Consider the following 25,624-nt stretch of genomic DNA (forward strand, 5'->3'; position numbering starts at 1 on the left):
GTTTCTAAATGCCTTTTTTTGTGGGGCTCTTGCAAGGATTTAAAATTAAAATATTGAAGCACAAGGACAGGTTTAGTTTTATTGAATGGGCCATGCTGTATTTCTACTGGCAGAGAGACCCTCCAATCTGAAATAGAAGTGTTCATAGATAGCTTAATCATCTTGTAATTTACCCATCCTAAGACCTTATTTGCACAATAAATGGTTATTTTTAAATGTGTGATTGACTGGTGACCAGTCAATGGTGTATACCTGTACCACCTCTCGCCGGATGGCAACTGGGATAGGCTCCAGCATCCCACACAACCCCAAGTGTAGGAGGAGTGGTAGATAATGGATGGATTGATGGACTCGAACCACAGTTTGAAGTGGCTTTACATTACAAGCAATCGTGTAAATATATTTGTGGAGAACCTGAACCAATGTCCCTGATCCAAAACAAAGGAGAGGGGGATGTCAAATTAAAGTGTTACATTATGCAGAGCATTAAAATTTCAGGGTAAAAAAAAAAAAAAAAAATCTGTACTAAATTAAACACTTAAAAAAACCCAAGTAAGGAGGACAAAACAAGAGAATTTCAATTTGTAACACTTTATTTAAATCTTTATTAATTTCACAGCTTTTAACATTCAAAGCAGCGCAAGTTGAGAAACAAGTAAAAGTAACCTCAAACAAAAAGCGACAGCTATTTTCCCTGATACTCAGGTTTTGTTTTTTAGAAAAAACATGGAGGTTGACAAGGAGAAGGAAGAGGAGGGGCCAAAGCCTAACAGATGAGGGGGGAGTGACAGCAGGAAGTGATATCAAAAAGGGTTCAGAGACAAAATTGGTGAAAGTAGCGGTTCAGTGATAATAAAAAACAAACAAAAAAAAAAACAACAAACAAACAAAAAAGGTGAAATGTGCTTCATCTGATTCAGAACAAAGTGCAAAAATGTGTTCAACCCTCCCTTTTCCCCCCACCCCACCCAGGAAGGTGGGGCAGCGGGCTCATTGTTGGATAACAATCACACCCCTGCGGTTTTATTAACGCCTCCAATCTTAAAAAGACAAATATACACTGGAAGGGGCACGCACACACACACACACACATACACACATCAGTAAGGATTCCATAAGAACTGGTCAGAAACCACAGGGACCTGCTGGTCATCCTGGTCCAGATCTAAAACACAGAACAGAGTGTAGTATTAGCTGGTCAGGATAAATGGTTTGACTTTTTGCATTTAAGGTCGGAAGAGCTTTAAGTAAGTGTTACAACGTACTCCCAATGTAACCAATTACTATTCTGTCAGAGTATTGCATTACATATCTATTAAACATCTTGAAATGCTCCTTAGATAGCGTGAAACTATTCCGACTCAGTCAATGTAAGCGGTCATAATGCATCCAGCTGCAGGGGGCCTCATCTGTTTGTCTTACAGTTTTGTGTATCTTAATTTCAATTAAGTAAGCTTGTTTTTTGTAGCCATGCAGGCATTGTGAAGTCAGTGGGGTCTAAGTTAGCTTTCTGCACAGACATTAAAATTCCGTTTTATTATTCATGGACAATTGATTGGGGTAAAGAGAAAAAAAGCTTCAATATCCTCATAGAAATTAGAGTGAGAAATAATATCTAGTATTACTGTTTCATATATGTATATGAAAAACAAGAAGTCTTAAATCATATTTTCATCCTCAGATTAAACTGCAACTTCATTCCTATAACCTTAGGTGCCCAGCATGCTATAATATTTCCACAGTTCAAATGCTTGGAAGAAAGCATTCACATTACACAAAATTTTGTTGAGATTGTGTTAGTTCAGTTCATTTTATATACAGAAATTAGTCTCAAATAGACCAAAAAAAAAAAGTCAAATAACAAGTTCTCATTTTTGAAATAGGGTATGTTCATGGAAGAGTTTTTGAGGCATATGTGTGAAAAGAAAATTGAACTTTGTATTTAATTATAAAATATAACTTACAAGCTAAATCTTTTGTGTAGAAGAGTCAAATATTCTCCTTGCATAAAGTATTAGGATTAACAATAATTGAACATTTACACCCATGTAATATATTTCTGTACTATATTTTATTGGTAAAACTATGGGTACTTGATATCCTCTTCGATTTCAACTGTGAAGACTGACTATAAAGTGCCAGCACAGCATCCGGGGTCAAGGGATAGAGATGAGCTTGTTATTTATCTTATTAGAAAATTCAGAACTCTGAAATGCTAACAACTCCCCACAGTACATCTGAGTCTTTCACGTCCATCTTTTTAAGTGTCTCAACAGCTTAATGCATCGTTGACATGGCATCCTCTACTGGCGGGTCTCAGAACAGCACGGAACAACCACAACAATGGACTAAAACTGAAAATTTGAGCATCTCACCTCGGGCTCTGTTGGCCTCCAGCAGGAGGTGGAGCCAGTCTGTCATGTTGTCGTTCGTCAGCTGACTCCTCAAGGAGTAGCTGAGGCCGGGAGGAGAACGAGGAGGCCGGTGGCTACTTTCAGGCTCCTGGAGATAAACAAGTTTCAGACCGCAGATTTTTTTTCCCTCCCACTCCCCCCTTGGCTATGACTGCCAAATAGCCAGACACTAGACTTCCCATTGCATTAATGTTTTGCTTCATCTTGCAAATAATAAAATGCAATTGAATAGAAAAGGAACATTTTTCAAAGAATAAAAATAACCCAAACATCAAATTTAAATGTCAAACCCCTCCCACATACACCAGACCAATCGTAACCTAAAGTCATTAGTTCTCCCTCCCTCTAACCTATTTTGTAGAGTAAAAAGTAACAGATAGATTTTTGAAAAGTACTAAGAGCTAGCAGATACATTGCAGAAAGATCTGTTAAAAAAAAACAAAAAACAAAAACGTAATTCGAAAACAATACTTTTTTGATTTTTTTTATGATATTCTTTGATTTTTTTTGCCTTCTGAGATCAATATTACTTGTACCGGGGACAGGGGGACAGTCCAGGGTCCAGGCAACATCCCCGCCACTAGTGGGGACACAGAGGGGGCTGGGGTCTCTCTTTGCTTCTCTGCTCGGTCCTCGCAGAGGTCAGAAGTCATCTTAGCCAGCTGACTCTGTCTGCAAGAGGCAGAAGAAAAGTGAAGAAATCAAAGAGTCTTACAGTATGAAACCATAAAGGTTGGGGGGAAGGAGAGTTAAAAAAGGCTCAAAAGGTATGTATATTCTGCAGGAAGAGGCTCTGTTGGTGCGCGTGTGTTTTATTTTTTTTTTAAAAAGATGCACCCACAGCTGCTCCACAGGATCAGGAGCTTCAACGGTGTCCAGCTGGGGCGGGTCCCACAGATGCAGCGCTCTCCTCCACAGACGCACCTGCATGTCCCAGGAGCGCCGGCTATATTTCCTGTACTTGTTGGGGGTTGAAGGGTGGAGCTTGGGGTCCCGTAGGTGTCTGAGGAGGAGAGGTAGGGGTTAATGATTCGTCTGCTGGTGTCCTACCAGTGAGGAAGCTGAATGTCACACACAATTTCCAACTCTCAGATTGTGAGGGTCAATAATGTGTCTTGAGCGGTTTATGGGGGTCTTACTTGGGAACCTGCTGCACGTAGTTCTGGTAGCCGCTGGTGTTCTTGCCGTACTGGATCTGTTTTTGTCGTCGCTTTAGAACCGCGGCGTTGGTCTCAGTGTTGGCCGGGTCCGGGAGGCGGGAGAAGCAGCGGCCCAGGGGCGGTCTTAGTTGTTGCAGATTTAAGGATCAGTTTCAAAAAAGGCGGGAGAAAGGGAAGGGGGGGGTGAAGCTATACTTTTATGTAAATTGAGGGATTTCAAAATAGTTTGAAAACACCAATTTCAGGGTGGTGTGGCTTAGGTGCTAAGAACAGTCATCTTGGAACAGAATATTCCTGGTTCCATTCCTGAGCTCATTGCTGAAGTGTTGCTGAGCCAACACTAAACCCCTAACTGTTCCCCGTACACAGCTCCGTGGCGGCCCACTGCTCATGGTTCATTAATGATGGGTAAAATACTGTAGCGGGTCACGAATGTTGGGGTTTATGTTGATGCTGGTTTTCTGTGTGATTTTGGGGTTGCTGGGAATTTTGTGGGTGTCGTTTGGGGTGCAAGAAATTTTTTTTTTTTTTCACCTGGAATTGAGCGGAAACACTTAGTTGTATTGCAGTCTTGTGTGGCGTGGCTGTGGCCAACAACAGCTATTGCTCATTAAATGGACGTTTTACCGTCAACTGGGTGATTTCCCTGTCTAAAATGCTACAGAGAAACTTTTCCTGCAATGGGTAAATAACACACTGACCCCTTCTGAAATTTAGCTTTCAAATGGTTAGTTTCTTATAAAGGTCTTTCCTCCAAGCCAAAATACATAATCCCCTTCTAAGTGACATCTTGGTGGTTTCCTTTTCTAACCTCTTGTTTTCGAGGTCATCTGTTCCCACGGCGATGCTGCTGGTAGAAACTTTGAGGATGCATCGCTCCAAGATGGACGGCCTGAACGACAGAATCTGGATCAATATTAACTTGCTTTGAGACAAGAGATTATGTAGAAGTCAAGTGAGTTCTCTAGAACAATAGATAATGTCCTTGTGTTCATTTGGACTTTAAGCCTCCTGAATCCAAGTTTCCTAAAGATCGTGAAAGTTAAATCATCGTGCCAGTTGTTTCTTGGTGTCAGTAAACTTAAAATTAACTTAAACCTTCGAGGTTTGTTCCCAAAGGCTCGGTCTGCTCCTGGCAGGCCCAGAGCAGGGGAAGACGATGAGATGGGAGACATGTTACTGTGGAAGGACAAACATTTACTGGAAATAAATTTCTGTTCTGCAATGACATTGTATTCAAAAGCTTTAAGTGTCCAACCACTGGGATTAGTTTCTTAATAAAACTCAATTCAACAGCACTTACTCTCAGACTCACCTGACCAGACTGTCGTAGACAGAACTGCATTCTGGGAGGAGCCACGGCTCGGGAGCAGCGCACCCGGCGGCTAGCAGTGGGTCGGACAGACTGCTCCAAACCGCGGCCGACCAGCCCTTTGCACAAACACAGGACCGTGGGCTGAAGCAGAAGCTGTGACACATGGATCAATTTCAACATTAGATAAGTGAAGCACCAAACTTCTTCAAACCTTGGAAATGCTTTTTATAATCATATTCATACATTTATCACATTGAAATGGTTGAGAGCTGGAATATTTTCCTGAACAGTTTGCACGGCTCTATGGCTTCCATACTTCACAATGGCAGTTCAAAAGTGTGCCACCATCTAGGAGATTTTTAAAAAGCTACACAAATGTGACAGGATACCACTCGTGTCCGCCTTGCTCATCCTCTCTTTAAGGATCCTTGAGGTACAAGTGTTTAATGTGCGTATATATTAATTTATGAAATTTTACCCATGTAGGTACGGACTTACACTGCTGTAGTAGATTGGAAGTGTTGGTGTGTATACATATTTTTATTTGTAGTAACTGAAGACAAAATATGGGATTTTAAAATCAAATCATCTCAGGCTTTTCATCCAGTCCTGAATAGCATATTTGAACTGTTCTAAATTTAACTTAATCTTTCAACATTTTAAGTTTGCGCACATCGTCGGCACAAAAAAAGAAGGAAAAAACATGTGGCCAGAGATGTGATTTAACTCATCTGATATAAAACTACATTTTTTCAAGATAAAAAAAAAAAAAAGCACTGTCTTTTAATGTGAAAAGCTACAAGAGGAAGCGAACATTTCGCTTAGCTTGTTAGATTGACGCGCGTATATGACAGCTCAAACCAAACAGTTTTCCACGTGCTGGCGACAGATTTCCTCTGACACGAAGGCGTGTACGTGTAACCCGTGGGTTTCGTGGGGTCGCTTAATCTGGTATTTTAGGGGTTGACCAACCTGGAGGAGAGTAGTGGGCTCTGGGCAGCTGTTTCCACGCCGCTGCTTGACATGATGGATTCAGAGTTTGGCGCCTTCCGAAAGCTAAGACGCCATTGTTCCGCTTTCAATGCTTTTTAATGAGTCGCACCTGCAGGGGGCGTGGCCTGCAAAGGCCACTTCCGGCCAGGTCACCTGAAAATGTCCAAATGCTCATCTTTAAAGAACGACAAAAAACACAAAATAACTTAAAAAAATAGATGATCTATCTATCTATCTATCTATCTATCTATCTATCTATCTATCTATCTATCTATCTATCTATCTATCTATCTATCTATCTATCTATCTATCTACCTATCTATCTGCCTTTACATGCATAGAATCATAAAGTGTCTCCAGATGCTCTAGAGAAAAATGGATATTAAAAAAATACAGTAAAAATCTGAAATGAATTAAATATTGATTAATTACATTAATTATAAAAAAAAGTATAGAGTTCAATAAAAAGAAGAAAAGAACGTGAAAGATGTCATCTGGGGATTTACACAGTGAGGGAAAGGACTGCTTGATGCAATGGCCGTAAAACTGAGTTACTATATTGTCACCTGCATCCATCTGTCACTGGTTGCCACTTTTGTAAATAGAATAGAAAAGAATAGGCATGTATTGTAGTTGAACATTATATATCTTTACAGCTATAGAAAAACTTTGTAAAGTTGATTAATGAAATAAATACCCAACATAATGTCTGTCTTGTTGAATAGCTTTGAAAAAAAAGTCTTTGTTATTTGACAAATTTAAGAAAAAAGTCAAGGTTAATCTCATGACTAACAAGCAGTAGCAACACATCACAGAGCAAGTGTCTGAATATTGGCAAAAAAGTTACCATGAAACTGCAGAGAAGTTCCCGATATTGCAAGACAGTGATGCAAAACAGCAATTAATGTGCTGATGTTTCCACTGTTAAATACTCTTGGGAATTAAATATTGATTGGTGTGGTTGTTTTTACCAAAACTTTACATCGGGGTTCCAATCAGACCTAAATACGTTGTTATGAATCCGGTCGTCTTCCGGTCCACAGGCGGCGTTGTTCTTCTTCGAAGATCCACGCTGACTCGCTCCAACCGGAAGTTGTCACCAAGTAAACAAGATGGCGTCCGGCAGTGGGGTTCGTTCTCTCTTTCTCTTTTTTAATTGACAACATATAAATATCCAGCAATTTATTAACATGAAATTGCACTACTATGTTCGCCGTATTTCAGTTACTAATAGTTTTTCAAGCTTCTTCGATTGAACCTGGGTGAACAGGCTTGAGCCAACTCACCTAGCAACCATGGTAGTTAGCTTCATTACGGGCACAAACGTAAGCCTTAAATCTGTAGAACTCCGTTCCAGCCAAGCATAGCGTTTTAATGTGGACTAACAGGAAAATTAACTATTTGGATCTGTGCGACTTTGTTTCACGTATCGCCGTCTTAGGACAATATATGCTAAAGAAAGTTAGCCCTTGTTTCGCCAGCAGCAACAACAACAAGCACACTTCCGGTCCACATAGGAAATGTGTCATGACCGTGAATCAAAAAAGAAAATGACTATGAAACCCCCTTAAATATCAATTCAAAAAGAATTTAACATTCCGTAAAATAAGCCCATCAACCCATTTGCTTTTCATATGAAGAAAATAGTTGACTTTGTAGTTATTTTATTATGGATTCGTAAACCATTTAAAGGGATCTAAATTATGTTTCCTACTGGAGGGCTTTAAACACGTGAAAAAATGTTTCATGTAATTCCAAAATGATTTGTCATGTCAGTTATTTGTTGTGTCTTATTTTGAATATCTAGTCATTTATACATACGTTTTTCTATTGATCCATGCATCAAAATCTGGTTTAAAAGTAAATTAAGTTGATTTGCAATGACAATAATATATTTGGAAATAAACCATATCAAGGATGTCAGAGAGAACTAGGGCGCTTATCAGATCTGTAATAAACATGTAAGAGACAATACATTGTGTGAAATTTGGAAAAGATTATTAATTTATCCTCCATGTCTTTTCATTCTCTCTTCACTTCTTCTCCCACCTCCTGGTTATCTTACTGCACATGTCTTATACTTCCTTTTTCTTCTCTTCTTTTTTTGTCCCCTTGTTCATCTGTTTTTATTATCCATCACCTTGGCTTTTCTTCTTTCTACAATTCAGTCCAGTAAGAATGACTTCCGCAGGAAGTGGGATAAAGATGAATATGAAAATCTTGCTCAGAAGCGATTGGTGGAGGAGAGAGAAAGAGAAAGGAGAGATGGTGAGAGACAGTCATTGTTGTTTGAATGCCAATCAGTCAAAAGAGTGAGTTCTTAATATGTAGTTTATGTTCCCACTGGAGTTAATTATGATCTAAATTATGTGAAATGTCAAAGTTACATATGTCTGCAAGTGTAGGCTATGTTGGGTATTAAAAGTTCTTCTTCTTAAGGGAAAACTGCACCACCGGTCAAACGAGACCTGCTTCGGCACAGAGACTACAAAGTGGATCTGGAGTCCAAACTTGGGAAGACAATTGTCATCACCAAAACCACACCACAGGCAGAGATGGGGGGGTATGTCCACTTGCCACATGACATCATGAACGCTCTCATCCTGGTCTGACCCTGACGTTTTGCTTACCTGCTCTCTCCCAGTTATTACTGTAATGTGTGCGACTGTGTGGTGAAAGATTCCATCAACTTCCTGGATCATATTAATGGAAAGAAACGTAAGTGCAAGGTTATTATGTGTATTTTTTTTTTTTTTTTACAAACAGATTTTGTACATGTCTATTTTCTCATGTATATGTGTGTCGTGTTTGAACGTGCCTATATGCAGACCAAAGGAACCTGGGAATGTCCATGCGTGTGGAACGCTCGTCTCTAGATCAGGTGAAGAAGCGCTTTGAGGTCAACAAGAAGAAGATGGAGGAGAAACAAAAAGAGTACGACTTTGAGGAGAGGATGAAGGAGCTAAGGGAGGAGGTGAGAGTTTATCCCACCAAGGAGTGTTGAACTTTACTACTGTGATAGTGAGGGCTTGACATGCATACGCACACACACACACACACACACACACACACACACACACACACACACACACACACACACACACAAAGGTCGGTTGTATTCAAACAAGCTCAAGCCAGTTGCAGATTTAATATGTAAAATACCTGAGAAGCATCTGGGACCCATTTTTGCCCGCAGTGGACCCCAATAGTGATTCAGTTTTATGTTTGTTACTGACCGAACTGTTGAGAAACACCTGAACATGTTTTGTGTTCGTCCTGGGAAGGAGGAGAAGGCGAAGGCCTACAGGAAGGAGAAGCAGAGGGACAGAAAGCGGAGGGCGGAGGATGAGGTGGACTTGGAAGAGGATGATGAGATGGCGGCCGTGATGGGATTCTCTGGCTTCGGCTCGTCAAAGAAGAGCCACTGACAGTGATGGCGGCACAGTGGGACAGGAAGTCTTTTTCTGCACTGCCCCCCTGTTTTCCCAACCAGACTCTTGTTTTGCTCATTTTTTTTCACCTCATTCCCGTTTGTTGAGAAAACTGTCAATTGCTGCTGACAGACGCACTGCTGAAACTGAAGAGAACCTCATGGAAATGGAGGAACATCAGACCAAAACCTCCCCAGGATGTACCTTTCAGTGGATGACATATTATGCATTGTATATTTTTTAAACCTAAAATTCAATCTTTTGTGTGTAAACACTTTCAACAGGTTAAAATAAAAAGTATTTTTAAAGCAGTAAATGCAAACTTAAAATGCATTTTTTATTTTAATTTGTTGAATTTCACACAAGAAACTTGGACAACATTCAACTTCATTTTGCCAGTTTATTTCTGTATTAGATATCAATTAGATAGATTAAAAATAAACGCATCCTCCTTTCTATCCCTGTCCTTGACATTACTTCTGTATGTTCCTAATTGTCTTAGAACTTGAATGGGTGTTTTCCTGCTATAATGCTTTACGAATTTCTCATTTGATTATTTTTTTATTCATTTGGCAAATATCATTCGTGTTAAAGTTTATCTTGCTAATCTTTTTCTTAATCAGTTGTGAAAATGCCAGAAGTTTGGGGCTGGGGTTGTTACTATGGAAACTACCCCCACGCACACATGCAACCATTACCGTCATTAGGGTTTTGAGCGAGACATCGCAACGCCTCAAGTCGTCCACTGTGTTTACCAGTAAGCAGAACTGCGTGCGCGTGATCCTAATTCGGAGGCAGACTGAACCAATTGCTTTAAGCTAACACACAAAATCCATGTATAGAACTTTTTCGTCTCCTTTCGGCTTTTCCCTACAGGGGTCGCCACAGCGAATAGACCTCCATCTAACTATTCTCTGTATCCTCCTCTCTCACACCAACTGCCTTCAGAAAAGCCATGCATCGAACTACAAAAACATAGATAAATATTCCAAATGACTAATTTTCGATTAAATCCCTTAAATAATGTAAAATAAGAAAATTCACATTTTAAAATAGCCCCGAAATCACATGTACCTCAGAGGAAATCTCTCAAGAAACACGAGAAATGACATTTAACATTGTCTTTGCAGTTTTACAAACTATTCACCTACACACTGAAGTTTGCGCACGATGAATCATTACAAACAGAAGGAAGGAGGCAGTGGTGTAGGAGTGTGTGTTTGTGTGTGTGAGTATTGGTGGGAGGCAGTGCTGAACAATCAAAATATAGCCTGCGTTGAATCAGGAAAGACACTTCAGCCAATCAGACCCTGATATCAAACTTTTTTTTTCATCGCTCATCAAGCTGGTAATATTAAATAGACTTTTAACTACCAGATCTTAAGGATAGATGTCTGGCTGTTGTACGTCAGTTACAGCCATGACTGTAGTTCCACTTATGAAATCACCACTGTTTCCTGGTAATGGGTTAAGATATTTCACCAAAGATGGCGATAATAAGCGATGTGGGATGGAGATACAGGAAATTTTCTATTTTTATGTTGGACACGTCTGATATGTTGTGACCTCCAGGCCTCCGCAGGAAACTTTGTTTTTTAGAGGTCCCTTTTAAACCCAACTCTTGCCTGTAGGGTCCAAGCCTTTGGGTCACGGCAGAGAGAAGTGAGAGTGCAACCCCCGCCCCCCCTTGGTTTCAAGGACCTCCTGAATGTCCAGGACGTGGAAATAATTTACATAAAGCAAGCAGCAGTTGACGTTTTTCTATTCTGTGGTCACAAAAGAGGCTTCAACCCCCACCACCACTTCTCCCCCGCAACAGAGTCACTTCCTCTAAGGATAAGGGCGGCGGAGGGGGGCGGCGGAACAAGTGCAAGAGAGAAGGAAGCCATCTTGGTTCCGTCCCGACATGTCGGCTGTTTTATCTTCGCTCTCGGTTTGTACATTGGACGGACAGCCAGGCAGGAAGTGACACGTGTGACGCCCGTCTGCTTTTATTTTGCCGCGAGGGCGCCCGGACGACGCGGCCTCCGTCCATCTCCATAAAACACCTCCCCTGACAGGACTGGATCGGTGGGCCGTCTGAGCAGGATGAGTGGTGAGAGGGTGCCGTCCAGGTCGGAGGTCATGTCGTGGAGCCCTCAGCAGCTCGCCGACTACCTAAAGAGGGTGAGCCATCTTTTTTCTCTCTCTTGTTCTCTCTCTCTCGCTCAACTTCCTCGATTTTACAAGTGAGGCCTTGGCTCGTGGTCAGAATCTATCCTTCTGGAAGCCTTGTTTGTCTGTCGGCGGGCCGACTTCACAGGGCCCCATGTGTCGCACACACACTCACAAAGCTAGATGACATCACAATAGAAATGATTGACAGTTCCATTTTCCTGCTCCTGCACGCCGAAGTGTAATCGGGCAAAGCACCGAAGCCCAGGTTGGCCCGGTTATTGCCCTGCACAGCAGCTCTGCCACTGGTGTGTGTTTGTGTGTGTGAATGGGTGAATGCTACAGCTGAATGCTAGCATAGAGCACTGTATAAATTGAGACCACATATTAACACTCTTTCACTTTTTTGTGTTTGTTTTGCAATCATGTGCGTGTGCATGTGTGTGTCGCAGATGAGTCTGACTGGATGCGATAAGGCGGTACTGAAGTATTCAATCAGTGGAAGCAGATTTGTGGTGAGTTTGTCTCTGTCTTGAGGGGAAAGGTAAAAAATAGAGAGGAGGAGGGAACCGGAAAAGTAGGGGTAGAAGGAAAGGGAAGGTCTGAGGCAGGGGTGGAGGATGTGGTGATAGATGAGGGAATTTGGGGGGGGTGTTCTGGGAGAAGACTCCATGGGGATAGAGAAGGAGACGGGTGGGTGAAGATGGAGAACTTCCCGTCCTCCTTTCGAGACGAAGTTTCTGTCACGAGTGTTTTTTTTTCCCTGCCCTCAGAACATAAGCGACAATGACCTCCAGAAATTCCCCAAACTCAACGTCCCGTAAGTTCCTCTCCTCCTTCATACCTTTGGATAACCTTCCGGTGCTCCAGTTTCACTCTGTCGGTGGTGACGGTTCCCCTGTGCCCCTCTCCGTCCTCCACAGGTTGGTCTCCAAGCTCAGCGCCGAGATCAGCAAGAGGGAGGAGCGGCGAGGCCTGTTCGGCAAGAAAATTCCCCCGACAAGGTCAGAAATGATTGGTTCATCCTGGTTGCCGTGGAGATGTGAAAACCACCTTTTTCCGAATTTCACTTTGAACTAATTATTAATTCCATCATTATCATCATCATGGCTATTATTATCACCATTGTTATCATCATTATTATTTATATCATTATTATTATTATTATTATTGTTATTGTTCTCATCATCATCACTCGCAGTGGCAGTAGTACAGGGTAGTAGTTACTGTCATCATTGAATAATTATTGCGGTCACATTTTTAGAAAAAAATAGCTCAGTGATATGTAATATAGTGTTTATAGTTTTCATTATTAGAATTATTGATATTACTATTTGGCCCAAAATGCTTGTTTGTGTTTAACTAATGTGACCACACTTCCTATTACAATAAAGCGTGACGCTTTTTTTTTTTACCATTATGGGAACACTATTACATCACTTCAAGCTTTTTGATAAAAAAAATGTTCTGGCCCCTTTTTAAATTAGTTTCACGTCAAAGCCAATGATAATTCAACCTTTTCATCGCCTCCCTCCGGACGACTGACCGTCTTTGTGTGTGTGTTTTGTGTTGTTCTTTCTCCTGCAGGATCACACCTCCTAAATTCCATGAACCAGGTGGGAGCTCAGTTGCATCAGTCATGATGATATTATCGATAACTTATCGGCCTTTTTATCAGGAGTCGCACCAAAATCCAACCAGAGGATTTTCAAGGGCAAATTCTGAGCATTTACGAATGTGTCACTTGTAATGTCATTATAGTGTCTTATTACTAAACAATAAACTTCATGGTGACTTATGAGCTTACTATCACATATGTATCAAGTTATTTCTCATCTTACAGCTGCAGCAGAGTTCTCAGGCTGGGATGACGGCGAATTTGTAAGTACTTATCTTCAACTTTTTATTATTTTGCTTGAACTCATGGCGTGATCGAGTGCTTTTTGGATTTCATTTGAAAAAATTACTAACGCAATTAGTGAATCTAAAAACATCATTAAAAATATTCTAAAAAATTACGGGAGAAAAGCAGCTGAATTAACAAATCACAGGAAATCCCAAAAAAAGAAGTAAAAAAAAAAAAATCTAAAAAAGTTCAAAAATGCCTTTCACTTTTTTTTTAATTTTTTAATCTACACACGAAGGACGACGACGATTTCGACGATGACTACGAGAGCCCCTACAGTGGCGACGAAGACGGCAGTGCTGGCGATTACGAGTCGCCCAACGATGATCCCGATGGCGCCAACGATTACGAGCCTCCTCCCTCCGAGCCGGCAGAAGACCTGCCTCCAAAGATCAACTCTACCCTGCCCCATGGAGACTACATCGGTAAATAAAATCCCAATTCAATCAAAAAACACTTATGTATGTTCCATAATCCCCAATTGTACTTTGAAATAGGTCAAAAATTCATTTCTTGAGTAACCATGATATGGCTGGATGTCCATTATATATTTATACATTATATATATAAAACTAGCATTTTTTATCATCGTCACACAGGTAAGAAATACAACATAAGAGGTATGATTTCATGTTCCGCCACTGTTCCGCCACACATGTTATTTATATGCTACAATGCCCATTTTGTTTAACATACATTGGAAAAACAAATAGTTAAAAACCTGCATCACTGAGCATCACAGTGCCATCAGAAATCAAGTGGCCTTAAACCTGATAGCGGTATATTTTAAAGAAGCCAAACATAATGTCTCCACCCTAATGTACTTAAGCATTGAGGCTGTAAAATGGGTGGGGACCCAAACTCTATGCTTTTAAAACGTGAACTTTTTTGGATCTACACACTGGGAACACAAGGTATAAATGAAGATTTTGATATCAGACCATGTCTATAGAGATGATTTTGTCTATTTTGCTGTTTTTGCCATGTACTTTCCATTTCCTCCACAGCCTCTTGACTTTATTTTTAATGTTGATTCTTCAATGTTCTCCTGTCATGTTTTTCTGATCAATAATGTTTAGCTCCATCTCTTTACATATTTAGGATTATCTATTTTTGTGCCCTATATCTGAACAAGAAGAAGATAAGAAATATATATTTAGCAAGAGGTGCCTTTTGTAACTGCTGGTATAGAGGCTGTGATTAATTCAAGGGTCTCAGACTTGCAGCCCTCGGAACAATATTTTGTAGCCCCTTGCCTGAAATCAAATCTTTGTGTTAGTGCGGCCCGTATTTTTTCTCACATGCATCTGGGGGTTTTATACAGTGGGTTAAAAAAAAATGGGTAAGGAAAAAATTAAAAAGTAACTTTGCAATGTAGTTTTGCTTCAAAATTTGAAAACAAAATGATTTTTTTATGAAAAAAAAAACGCCTGGTGACATTGTTAAAACGATCTTTTCTTTTCTTATTTCTATAAAAAACACAAAAATGATAGCAAAAAAAAAGGGTCAAAATTAAAGACTGATTTAATAACTAGAATAGCCATCATTAGTCTTGGAAACATTATACCTCCTCTTATACATGCTACCAATCAATTTTGCAATAAATTCTAGTGGCAAATTTTTCAATAGGGACAAGATTTTCTCTTTTAACTCAAAAATATTTTTAGGGTGCAATTTCATCAATTCTTTTTTAATATTAATTTTTAGTATTAATTCGGCATGTATTTTTTTTATAGGAACAGTTCTTCTTCTTCTTCTTCTTCTTTCGGCTTTTCCCGTCAGGGGTCGCCACAGCGAGTCAACCTTCTCCATCTAACCCTATTCTCTGTATCTTCCTCTCCCACACCAGCTACCTTCATATCCTCTCTCACTACGTCCATAAATCTTCTCTTTGGTCTTCCTCGAGACCTCTTGCCTGGCAGCTCCAATTCCAGCATCCGTCTACCAATATATTCACTATCTCTTCTCTGTACATGACCGAACCATCTCAGTCTGGCTTCTCTGACCTTCTCTCCAAAACATCGAACATGTGCCGTCCCTCTGATAGACTCATTCCTGATCCTATCCATCCTGGTCACTCCCAAAGAGAACCTCAACATCTTCATTATAGGAACAGTTCATTACATATAAAGATTTCTAGAATTTACCTCCTTTACACTTAAACTAAGGAAAAATTTGGACTTAGTGTTACTTAGTGTTACTACTAGTTAATGATTTTACTGGTCCAGCCCCCTTGACATCAAATTGGGCCATACGTGGCCCCCAGACCAAAATAAGTTTGACACCCCTGGTTTAATTTGTGATGGGCAGCAAATGTGGGGAATCACCCATTTAAAAATGGCGCCATGGTAACATTTTGTTAAGTACCTGAAGGAGAATCGCGCTGAAATGAATTACCTTTCCTTTGGAGTCCCCTAGGTGGGCAGATATTTTCAACCTTTTCTGTTTTTTTATGGTCCAGCACCCATTCCTGACTGGGCAGCGGATGTGCTTATTTTTCATTTTGGACGCCTCCCAGGGGGGGAAAGATAGTTGGATGGGTGGTATCCACTCAGTAATATCTCTAGAAATCATGAACAATATGGCGCTAATGTGTCGGTATGCGAGTAGTACTACTCTCATGTTGTGGTACTCTGACGCATAGATGACACCCATGTTGGTACAAGTACAAAATTTGTAATACCATGTATATTTGGTGGTACTAATAATGAATGGCAATACTGCAAATCCAACAAGTTGAATAGCGAACACACAAGTATTTTATCGTAAAAACTGCGAGTAGTTTGTCATGTACATCATCATCGTCTCTTCCTCTTTTTTTTTGTCATCCATTAACCTCCTCTCTTGCCTTCCGAGCTCAGGATCCCAGATCTTCACCGTCCCTCAGCGACGGTGTCCAAAACGCGTCATTCTGACTTAAACTCCAGAGCATCTAACAGGTGTTTCCATTCAGATGGACTCAATCCAGATCCTCTCCATCCTCCTTGCGCCTAAAAAGAATCTCCTCATCTTCTATTATCTCCTCACCATCTGTAAACCAGACACAATGGCGCCACTCATCTCTTTGTTTTACACCTCTCCACTATCTTAACAATTTTCTCCAACTTCTGCTTTTCTTCACCTTCTTCATCTTCATTCCCTGTAACCTCACCGCTCCTCTTGTATGTATTCTGTCTTGCCGCGACTGATCTTCAGGCCAAACCCCCACCTCTTGAGACGGCCGCTATTGCAGTCCATGGTCAAATTCTGTTTTTATCTTTACACGTGAAGATTTTAGAGTTTAGCGTTTTTATGACTTGACATTAAAAATGCAAGATGAAATGAACCGTTCTGCTTTATTTCCCCCACAACATCATGAATATGTATGACTTACAGTAATGACATTTGAAAAAAAAAAAAAAAAGGCGGTAACAGCTGAGTTTTTATAACGCAGTCAGGAACCAGCTGCTTCCTGGCGTGAAGGCTGACTACCTCTCCATTTTAGATAACAGAGACAACCATGTGTCGACCAGAGGCCGGCCCCCCGCCATCAGTCCTCGCCCCCCGGTTCCCGCCGACCCTGCGCTGTCCCCTCGCATGGTGAGCATTTTTAGCAATTTTTTAAAATATGGCGGCCTTACAAAAAAAGAGAGGCTAGTACACTGCTCACTAACCAGTAGCAGTTATTGATTATTAAAAAGTTGCTGTGTGTTTGCAGCCCCGAGAGTTGCATAGGAGAGATCCCTCACCTCGCAGCACTGGACTCCCCGCAGGGAAACGTCAGTATCCACTGATAAACTGCGAATTTACTGTTTTAAATCTTCCATCGGTAATCTGACCTGTGAAACTAAGAAACCTCATTTAACAGAATTTTATGGGTTTTATGTATCTTTTATGTATTTGCTTCCTACACAATATACCAACAAGGAGTAATCAAACTGAGGATGTTTTGGTGGCATCCTAGCTGTACTCTGACACCTCAATCTGCTCTTCTGTTCAGCCGCTCCAGAACCTCCGCAAGTCTTCAGAGAAAACAAACCGGGACGAATGTCCGGATCCAACTTCCACTCTGTCAGAGGTAAGATAAGATAAGATGAGATAAGATAAGATAAGATAAGATAAGAACAACTTTATTTATCCCTAAGGAAATTGTTGTGCCAGAGTTTCAAGCAAAACATAACAATAATAGATAAAAGCAGGAAGGAGGGAGAATAAGAAATACAATAAAATATAAAGTGTCAAGGTTAAGGCTATCAAGTGTTTTAAGGTCTTAAGTACAAAGATTTGATATAGTATAGGTATAGGTATAGGTATATGATATAGGTATCGCCATCCTCTCATGAATTAATAAAAACTTTATTATTATTATTGTTATAATAATAATAATTATTATTATTATTATTACTGTTGTTGTTGGTGGAGGTGTTATATTTTATCATTATCAGCATTATTATTAAAACTATTATGATTATTATTATCATTGGTAGCAGCAGTAGTGCTGGTCCAACACAACAGTAGTTTTGGTCATTTAATAATCATGATCACATTTTTAGAAAAAAAATTGTATTTGTATTTTTTTATCATGAAAATACAAAGGATGACATGGTTTCACCTGCATGATTTGAGTTTTGAGTTCTGTTTACTGATAACAACTCAATGTTTTCACTTCTGTCTCATTTCTAATGTCACTTGTATTCGATCATGAATGAAAACACACAGTTGTATATGAATGGACTTTGGTTGATCTAAAAACGCTTCTGTTATCCCGATATTTAGAATTCTTGTTTCTTTTTGTCTTGCCAGGATTGAACACACCAGAGAGAGTACGTTTCTTCTGAATTAATTCAATTCATTCTATTTTATGCAACGCACTACTGTAATTTATTAGCAGGTCAAAAGCCTGTCAATTGAATCGAATGTTATTCTGTTCAGGTTTAGGCTATTCATCACACAATTCAAGATTTTTAGTTTTAACTTAATTAAAATTAATTCACTTCATGTTGTCTTTGATAGAAATTACCTTTTTCCACTAAATTCTTTCATAACCAGATATGTTTAATCAGCCTCAATGCAATGTAATGATCATGTTAACCAACGTGCTCATCCATAACATTAGGGGGTAAAATACAAGATAAAATAACCCCAAAAAATATAATAAAACTGGTATACAATGTAAAATTTGCCATATTTATATATCATTACCTATGTATCATTACATATTCATAGTTCTTTATGAAATCATAGAAAATACAAATGTTAGCACAACGAATGTTAGCATGCTAGCCACTAGCAGCTTCTTACAGCAGTTCACTGCTAGTTTTATTTAACTTGGTTGTGCTTCCATGTTGTTTCACAGCCTGGGACACACCCACGGAGGTGAGCACTTACAACGTGCATACACACACAAACGTGCACACACACACACACACACACACACACACACACACACACACACACACACACACACACACACACACAAGTCAATGCATGATTTTAGTTGTGTGTTTATGCCGAGTGTTTTGACGTTCTTGTGGTTGCATATATGCTAAATGTCCAGGCCTCAGCTGGACGTACCGGACACCTCTTTCAGGGCCAAACCTCTCATCCCCCCGCCATCTTCTACCTCTGTCAGCCGGAGCAACTCCTCGCTGCCTCCTCCACTCAACAGGTCAGCTCCAACCCGTTACATTTCCCGATAAACACGATAATCGTAATGATCGCTATATTTTTTCCTTCTGGTTGGTTCAACAGGTTTGACATGAGGCAAGAGGTGAGTCCCGCGCTTCTTTGTCACTTCTCAGATTTTTTTCCCAAGCAAATTCTCACTTCGCTTCTGTTTTTTTTTTTTTTTTTTTTGCAGCAACCTTTGAATGACGGTGAGGCACATTCGCATTACATTCATCGCAACAAAAGTAAGAAAAATCGCTGACTTATCCATATCCCCCTTCATTTTACTTCTGGTTTTCTGTTTGTTTTTCACAGGTCCCAAACACAACACCTTCCCCCTCATCAGAAATAGCACGTCCCCCCGGCCCGGACCGGCCGTCCACCCCGGGTACAAACTCCCCCGTCGAGATAAAACACGAAAAGTCAACTTGTGTATTAAATCTTGTGTTTTTGACAGGATTCCCCCTTCTGTGGCCTCAGCGACCTCGCTGCCTCCCAAAGTGCCCTCAGGTGGGATACCAAGTTTTTTATCATTCCATTAACATCAATCCATTTTTTTTTCCAGTAAAAATCCACACATGATGAATATAAATAAACATTTCAAAGATATTATACCAATCTAATAACATGTTATTTTGACTTTCAATTTAACGTGTTATTTCACCATCTGAAGAAAAATAGTTATATGTTTTTCTCTATTTCAAGTGATATATGATATAAATAAACTACTGTGATATAAGTACATGATGGTCCAAAATACAGTTTGGGGGGTTCCGACTTCATCGATAATATGTGTTAAAACGTGTATTTACATTCAAGTGAACGGGATGATGTACTACAACGGGATGATGTGTGTGTTTGTGTGTGTGTGTGTGTGTGTGTGTGTGTGTGTGTGTGCGCCTAGTGATGAGCAGAGGCAGCTTCAGTGGATCGGATCGCTCTCGCCCACCGTTTCCAAAGACACATACGCAGGTCAGTCGCACACATTTTGGTCTCTGTCATGAATCTATCAGTTCCTGTGTGGATTTAGATCCCTGCACCACTTGACCTGCCACTGCCCATGTGACCAGCAGAGGGCGGTGCTGTCCCAGACACCAGGGGGGCAAACGCATACCTGTGCACGTAAAAATAAAAACCATATTCACACAGCATCTTTGAATTTTTGAGTGGATGCAAAATATTTTTAAGAATTACAATGAAATAGAGGCCTGTCCTGTGCTGTTCTGCCTCTTGTACCATGAGTGAATCATAATTTAGAAATGTTTTGGTTTTATAAAAAGTCGTACAGCACCCAAACAAAAATAACAATAATAATAATAATAATCATAATAATAACAACAATAATGTGTCTTTTGCTGTCAATGTGAGCGGGGGGGGGGGGGGTGTCCCTGAAAACTGAACAATGTAAATACAAATACTTCCAAAATGTTGTGTGCCTGTGTGTGTGTGTGTGTGCATATTTGTGTATGTGTGTTTGCATGTGTGTGTGTGTGTGTGTAGGTGCTGGATCCTCGCTGGTATGTCGGTAAAGTGACCAGAGGTCAGGCTGAACGATGTTTGAAACAGGTCAACAAGGTAATGCACCCACACGCACAAACACACACACACACACACACACACACACACACACACACACACACACACACACACACACGGCATCTGACACATCTTCCCATCTATCTATCCACCAGGATGGGGCTTTCCTTGTGAGGGACAGTTCTCGCCAGGTGGAGAACCAGCCCTACACCCTCATGGTCCTGTACCAGGACAAGGTCTATAACATCCAGATCCGAGAGCAGAATCAGCAGTTCCAGCTGGGAACGGGATTGAAGGTTCAGGAGGTAAACCGGATTCTGAAACCCCGCGGTGCATGGATCTGATTGGGATTTCAGCCAATCAGGCGTTCTCTTATCCCCTCCTGCAGCTCTTCCCGGCTGTCTGCGACATCATCAATTACTACTCCAAGTCACCCCTGGTCCTCATCAATGCCAAGAGTCGCACTCCAAGCCACCAGAACCAGTGTATGCTCCTTGACCCGGCCGGCGTCTACATGACCAGACTCAAGTGACCTGGACAAAGCTGCCCAACCAAGTCAGATCTGAACATCTATGCAGTCTAAATCCACACAAATCAGCTTTAGTTTACTAACCGCTTTACACAGGTCGGTATTACGTTGAACTGATTTTGAACGATCCGCGTCGGTTTGAAACTGTTGCCACCAGTTCGTACTGGATCCAACAGTTCGGGTTGGAACCGGATCCTGCCAGCGGTTCACGATGTAACATCCTGATTCAGAACGGGGGACAGTTCAGGGAAAGGACATTTTTTGATTTTTTTCACATCGCGCTTCTCGCTACTTCTCTCATCAAACTTTTTGAACATCTTTTGTCAGATTCCTTGTTGCAGTATTATTTCTCACAGTCAAACTTTTCATTTGCTCTCAAACTTGCTCTGATACTTCAGATGATCTGAACACAGCCAAGTATTCCATCTTTTATGATTCGTCCATGGTCAATAAAGTTTTTAATCCATCGGATTAAAAAAAATATTGGACTCTCGAATGCTCCAGTGACTTTTAAAGATCGATGGTTTACTGATTGATAATCTGACAGTAGTTGCTGTGATTGGTCAGTTCTGTTCTTAGCTTTTCAACATGTGACTTTCAAGCCTCCGCATTGGAAACTGCAGTAACACAAGAGACCATGTCCCATGTTCACCATGTCCCGCTGGAATTACAAATCTGTCATTGTTACTTAAGGTTTATACACACACACACACACACACACACACACCGACACACACACACACACACCGAAGGACACACACACCCATAATCCCAGTCATCAGTTACAGCTCAGACATTTTGTTTTGTCTGCATCCCCCTTAAAACTCATTGCGTGGCGAAGATTAATGCTGCCAACTGCCACAGAGGTGCGCGCACACACACACACACACACACACACACATACGCACAAGTTTTACTATAGCCTTCAAGCCTTTATCCTGGATGGAAAGATTTTTATCCTCTGATAAAAAAAAAAAAAAGCTCAGTCACCCCTCTTTTTCTGTCCTCTCTCTCTCTTGCTTTCTCACTCTCTCTCTCTCTCTCTCTCTCTCTCACACACACACACACACACACACACACACACACACACACACACACACACACACACGACACAATTACACCCGTTTACTTTTACTATTCCACAAACAAAACACGTGTGTGGATAACTATGCAGTTCAGATTAAGGAATTATGACCCCAAACATTAAGCAGCCACATAATTATTAGCATTGCACCCAAATTTTTCATTATATATAAACATCAACTTAATTTTATATTTTTCTTTACATATAAACATTATATTAATTTTATATTTTTCAATTTGTGTTGCATGTCATTTCTATAAAAAAAAAAAAAAAAAAAAAAATTGATGTAATTCAATAGAAATGTAGGAAAATAGTAAAATTCAGTTTCATTTTTCTGGCCGATGATGTTTATTCATTGCCGCTCGGAGCAGGACGAACCATCAGCTGCTGTTTGTGGTGTCGCCCCCAACCATTGTTGGTCCCCCACCCCAAAAGCCGCCACGTCTGCTTTCATTAACACGTCAAATGGTTCAGTTCATTAAAGTTACATTCCAACCACTGATGTCAGCCCTCCGAGGTCTCTGATGTCACTTCATCTTGCGGGTCATTAAACACAACTTTAACCGAGAGATAAGATTTGGCGAGGTGGAGAAAGGGATGTTGAAAAATGACTTGAAAAAACAAGTTTCATTTCTCGAAAAATTTGAGTCTTAATTGATCACATAATTGGTCACATTAATTTGATTTCCAACGAGAAAAAAAAAACAGTATTTAGACTTGAGTTATGTGTTTATGGTTTCAGATTAAAACCAGATACCGATCTCAAGGAGGATCCATCATGAACATATCTTATTACCTAAATTGCTGATTTTATTAGGTCAAATTATTTAGCTTAAAAAGCTAGAATTGCTGTCTGAGACTATTCTAGATCAGTGGCTAAACGCTAACGACCTTTAGTTGTGACCCGTAGATAAATCAAAAAACAAATTCTTGTGTTGCCTCCGGACTGACTTTTTCTTTTTTTTTTTTTTTTGTTTTCAATGTCTGGAAATCCAAGACTTCAATCGAATGAGATTCAACGTCTCGAACTGGAAAACAAAAAAAAGACGCTCAATCTGTCATCACAGCTGAGCAGAATCCCCGGGCTGTCTGCGAGTTTGTGTGTGTGTGTGTGTGTGTGCTGGGGGGGGGGTATTCAAATCAGCGAGCATGCATGCGCGTGCACTTTTGTGTGTGTGTGTGTGTGAGCAGCCAATCGGCTGCAGGGTGGGCAGGGCATCAGGGTGTAAACTCAGGTGCGGCAGGATATTAAACACCTGGAGGTGAGCGCAGAAAGTCTCACGCCGCGAAGACGCCATGGCCTCCTCCGTTCCTGAGCTCAGCCTGTTCGACCTGCCGTGTGGAGCCTCCCTCCCCCAGCAGGACTTCTCCTCGCTTTACCTGGATCCGTGTGACTCCATCAGCCTCTACAGCCCGCCTGCCCCGCCAGACCCTCCCGTGCCGTGGCTCCCGGCCTCCGGCCTCCACGCCGAGGCCTCGCTCTGTTACGCCAACCCGGACCCGGGGCTCCATCCCGGGGCGGATTTGTCGGGATTCCCCCACGGGGCCGCCTTCCATCCGCTCTTCCGCCTGGAGGGGTCGATGTTCCCCGGAGCCCCCTGGTTCTCCATGGCCTCCTCGGAGGAGATGCTACGACTCGTCCGCCCGCCTTACTCTTACTCGGCCCTCATCGCCATGGCGATCCAGAGCGCGCCGGAGAGGCGGCTGACCCTCAGTCAAATCTATCGCTACGTCTCCGACAACTTCCCCTTTTACAGCCGCAACAAGGCGGGCTGGCAGAACTCCATCCGCCACAACCTGTCGCTCAACGACTGCTTCTGGAAGGTTCCCCGAGACGAGAAGGACCCCGGTGAGCACGACATACTTATTTCACGTTTCCATTCACAACCTCTTTGAATGTTGATCATATTGATTGATTGATATTGCTGCTGCAGGGAAAGGAAACTACTGGACCATCGACCCCAACTGTGAGAAAATGTTCGACAACGGCAACTTCTGCAGGAAGAGGAAGAGGAGGTCCACCAACGCGCCGGGCGCCAAGAAACGCTCCTCGTCCTCGTCATCCGACTCGTCGTCCTGCTCCTCAGATCCCCCGCCGCCCCCCGCCGCTGACCCCGAACTCTCCGTCCTATCAGACCGCGGCCTCAGCAGATTCCTCTCGGACCTCCCGGACTCCATCCTCCCAAGTCAACCCTCGGGGAATCAGGTACCGGACCTGGTTCCCCCTCCTCCCCAGGGCTTCGTCCCCGCCTACTCACCCGGCGCCGTCGTGCCGCAGTGGGACGCCTGCGGTTCCTCGCCCCAGGTTTTCGCCTCCCAGTCTCCCGCCCCCTCCTATTCGCCGCCGCTGTACGCTAACCTGCAGACGACCCCTCATCTGCAGCAGGACGAGCCGCAGACCCCCGCCTTCGCCCCCACGGCTCTGCCCTGGGGCCTTCAGTGACCTGCTGCTGCTCCGGCGTCGAAACCGATCTCCTGTTTACACTTACTGCAGAAACAGTGTTTGTGTCTGACGATGGTGTTAGATTTCCTTTTTATATTTTCTGTAGAAAAAAAAAAATGCAAATGTTTGTGATTGAATAAATTAAATGAATAATTTAAATAAAGTGGGTCTTCTTTGATTAGTTGTGAAACTATTTTTCTTATATTTAAGTACACTAATAGTTAAGAGTGAGTGCTATAAGTTACATAAAATGAACAAATTAATTGTCATAAGATACAATATATTATAGGTTTATAAACAACAACCTGTGTCTAAAGCACATATAACACTAGTCGAATTCTAGTCTTAAATGTTGAAGAAAGGCACAGTTTTAAATGTCTTGTTTCGCTGATGATATAGTCATTTTTGTGACAAACTGGACAAAATAAATTAAAACTACATAAAATAGTAAAAGTCTCCTTAATTGTCAACTTTCATTCATAGTCCGTTTTTCTTCATAACATTTGGACTTTGCGCTCCCCTCATGACTCTCAATGTCTCTCAAGATATTATTAATTGTCAGGGCTTGAAAAATCAGTTGATTTCTTCATCTTGCAACCAGTACCATGATAAATTCATCGACGTACGCTCTCTGTGATTCCCCTGTCCAAACGGATCCACGAAAGGGAGATTGGTCGAGGGAGTTTTCCAGTTAAAGGAGTTTTTGTATTGGATACGACATGTAACTTCAGACGTGCAGTCCCAGTGCTGAATTAATAATCGAGATAAATGGAAGTTGAGATCAACATAATCCATTTCACTCCAGTCATTAATCAAGAAAAATAAAGGAAACCTGTGTTGGAAACTTGGATGTATTTTGTTGATTGCAGGATTTTACAACATACTGTATCACGTGTAGCATAAATGCTCTTATTTCTGTAGATTCCTACCTTCAGTGGGTATGAACAATTTGACCAGTGTTATTTTGTTGCATTTTATTATTTCAGTATTATTTTCAAAATAAATTAACCTTT

The 25,624-nt window shown here is 41.3% G+C and overlaps 4 protein-coding genes across 5 annotated transcripts; 3 read left to right on the forward strand and 1 right to left on the reverse strand.

Annotated features, from left to right (window-relative positions):
- Positions 1-1,013: 1,013 nt before the first annotated feature.
- slbp2 (stem-loop binding protein 2) lies at positions 1,014-6,068 on the reverse strand. 2 transcript variants are annotated; one of them, XM_086160430.1, is made up of 9 exons: positions 5,862-6,068; positions 4,890-5,042; positions 4,673-4,753; positions 4,386-4,466; positions 3,554-3,697; positions 3,256-3,417; positions 2,951-3,086; positions 2,376-2,502; positions 1,014-1,165 (listed from the first exon to the last, which is right to left on the reverse strand). In XM_086160430.1, the coding sequence occupies exons 1-9, from the start codon at positions 5,912-5,914 to the stop codon at positions 1,101-1,103; spliced, it is 1,002 nt and encodes a 333-aa protein (XP_086016556.1). In that variant the 5' UTR covers positions 5,915-6,068; the 3' UTR covers positions 1,014-1,100. The 2 variants fall into 2 exon arrangements, with proteins under 2 accessions (XP_086016556.1, XP_086016555.1); XM_086160429.1 differs by having other exon boundaries at positions 4,667-4,753.
- An 886-nt stretch (positions 6,069-6,954) lies between these two features.
- On the forward strand, positions 6,955-9,629 carry zmat2 (zinc finger, matrin-type 2). The gene is made up of 6 exons (XM_086160432.1): positions 6,955-7,012; positions 8,051-8,150; positions 8,322-8,445; positions 8,527-8,600; positions 8,711-8,856; positions 9,167-9,629. Exons 1-6 carry the CDS (start codon positions 6,995-6,997, stop codon positions 9,308-9,310), a joined length of 606 nt encoding a protein of 201 aa, XP_086016558.1. The 5' UTR covers positions 6,955-6,994; the 3' UTR covers positions 9,311-9,629.
- A 1,534-nt stretch (positions 9,630-11,163) lies between these two features.
- Positions 11,164-21,565, forward strand: lcp2a (lymphocyte cytosolic protein 2a). The gene is made up of 21 exons (XM_086160381.1): positions 11,164-11,479; positions 11,920-11,982; positions 12,241-12,287; positions 12,391-12,471; positions 13,055-13,083; positions 13,311-13,348; positions 13,612-13,798; positions 16,858-16,952; positions 17,071-17,131; positions 17,353-17,430; positions 18,156-18,175; positions 18,709-18,728; positions 18,910-19,020; positions 19,104-19,122; positions 19,213-19,228; positions 19,335-19,407; positions 19,477-19,529; positions 19,924-19,991; positions 20,520-20,594; positions 20,711-20,860; positions 20,944-21,565. The coding sequence occupies exons 1-21, from the start codon at positions 11,402-11,404 to the stop codon at positions 21,085-21,087; spliced, it is 1,506 nt and encodes a 501-aa protein (XP_086016507.1). The 5' UTR covers positions 11,164-11,401; the 3' UTR covers positions 21,088-21,565.
- Positions 21,566-23,350: 1,785 nt separating this feature from the next.
- foxi3a (forkhead box I3a) lies at positions 23,351-24,640 on the forward strand. The gene is made up of 2 exons (XM_086160745.1): positions 23,351-24,017; positions 24,103-24,640. Exons 1-2 carry the CDS (start codon positions 23,465-23,467, stop codon positions 24,609-24,611), a joined length of 1,062 nt encoding a protein of 353 aa, XP_086016871.1. The 5' UTR covers positions 23,351-23,464; the 3' UTR covers positions 24,612-24,640.
- The last annotated feature ends 984 nt before the right edge of the window (positions 24,641-25,624 follow it).

Source organism: Fistularia commersonii, chromosome 15 (genome assembly GCF_037954325.1).
Source record: "Fistularia commersonii isolate RoL2024-O1a breed Wild chromosome 15, RoL_Fcom_v1.0, whole genome shotgun sequence".
Lineage (NCBI taxonomy): Eukaryota > Metazoa > Chordata > Actinopteri > Syngnathiformes > Fistulariidae > Fistularia > Fistularia commersonii.

Coding starts and splice junctions, on each gene's coding strand:
- slbp2 (XM_086160429.1), bottom strand. CDS start 5,914: ATGTCAAGCAGCGGCGTGGAAACAGCTGCCCAGAGCCCACTACTCTCC. Junction 4,467..4,666: donor AACAAACCTCGAAGGTTTAA/GTTAATTTTAAG, acceptor TCTGTCGTTCAG/GCCGTCCATCTTGGAGCGAT. Junction 1,166..2,375: donor GGAGGCCAACAGAGCCCGAG/GTGAGATGCTCA, acceptor TCTGTGTTTTAG/ATCTGGACCAGGATGACCAG.
- zmat2 (XM_086160432.1), top strand. Junction 8,446..8,526: donor CCACAGGCAGAGATGGGGGG/GTATGTCCACTT, acceptor GCTCTCTCCCAG/TTATTACTGTAATGTGTGCG. Junction 8,601..8,710: donor TCATATTAATGGAAAGAAAC/GTAAGTGCAAGG, acceptor GCCTATATGCAG/ACCAAAGGAACCTGGGAATG.
- lcp2a (XM_086160381.1), top strand. CDS start 11,402: ATGAGTGGTGAGAGGGTGCCGTCCAGGTCGGAGGTCATGTCGTGGAGC. Junction 12,288..12,390: donor TTCCCCAAACTCAACGTCCC/GTAAGTTCCTCT, acceptor CGTCCTCCACAG/GTTGGTCTCCAAGCTCAGCG. Junction 19,408..19,476: donor GGACCGGCCGTCCACCCCGG/GTACAAACTCCC, acceptor TGTTTTTGACAG/GATTCCCCCTTCTGTGGCCT.
- foxi3a (XM_086160745.1), top strand. CDS start 23,465: ATGGCCTCCTCCGTTCCTGAGCTCAGCCTGTTCGACCTGCCGTGTGGA. Junction 24,018..24,102: donor CCGAGACGAGAAGGACCCCG/GTGAGCACGACA, acceptor TTGCTGCTGCAG/GGAAAGGAAACTACTGGACC.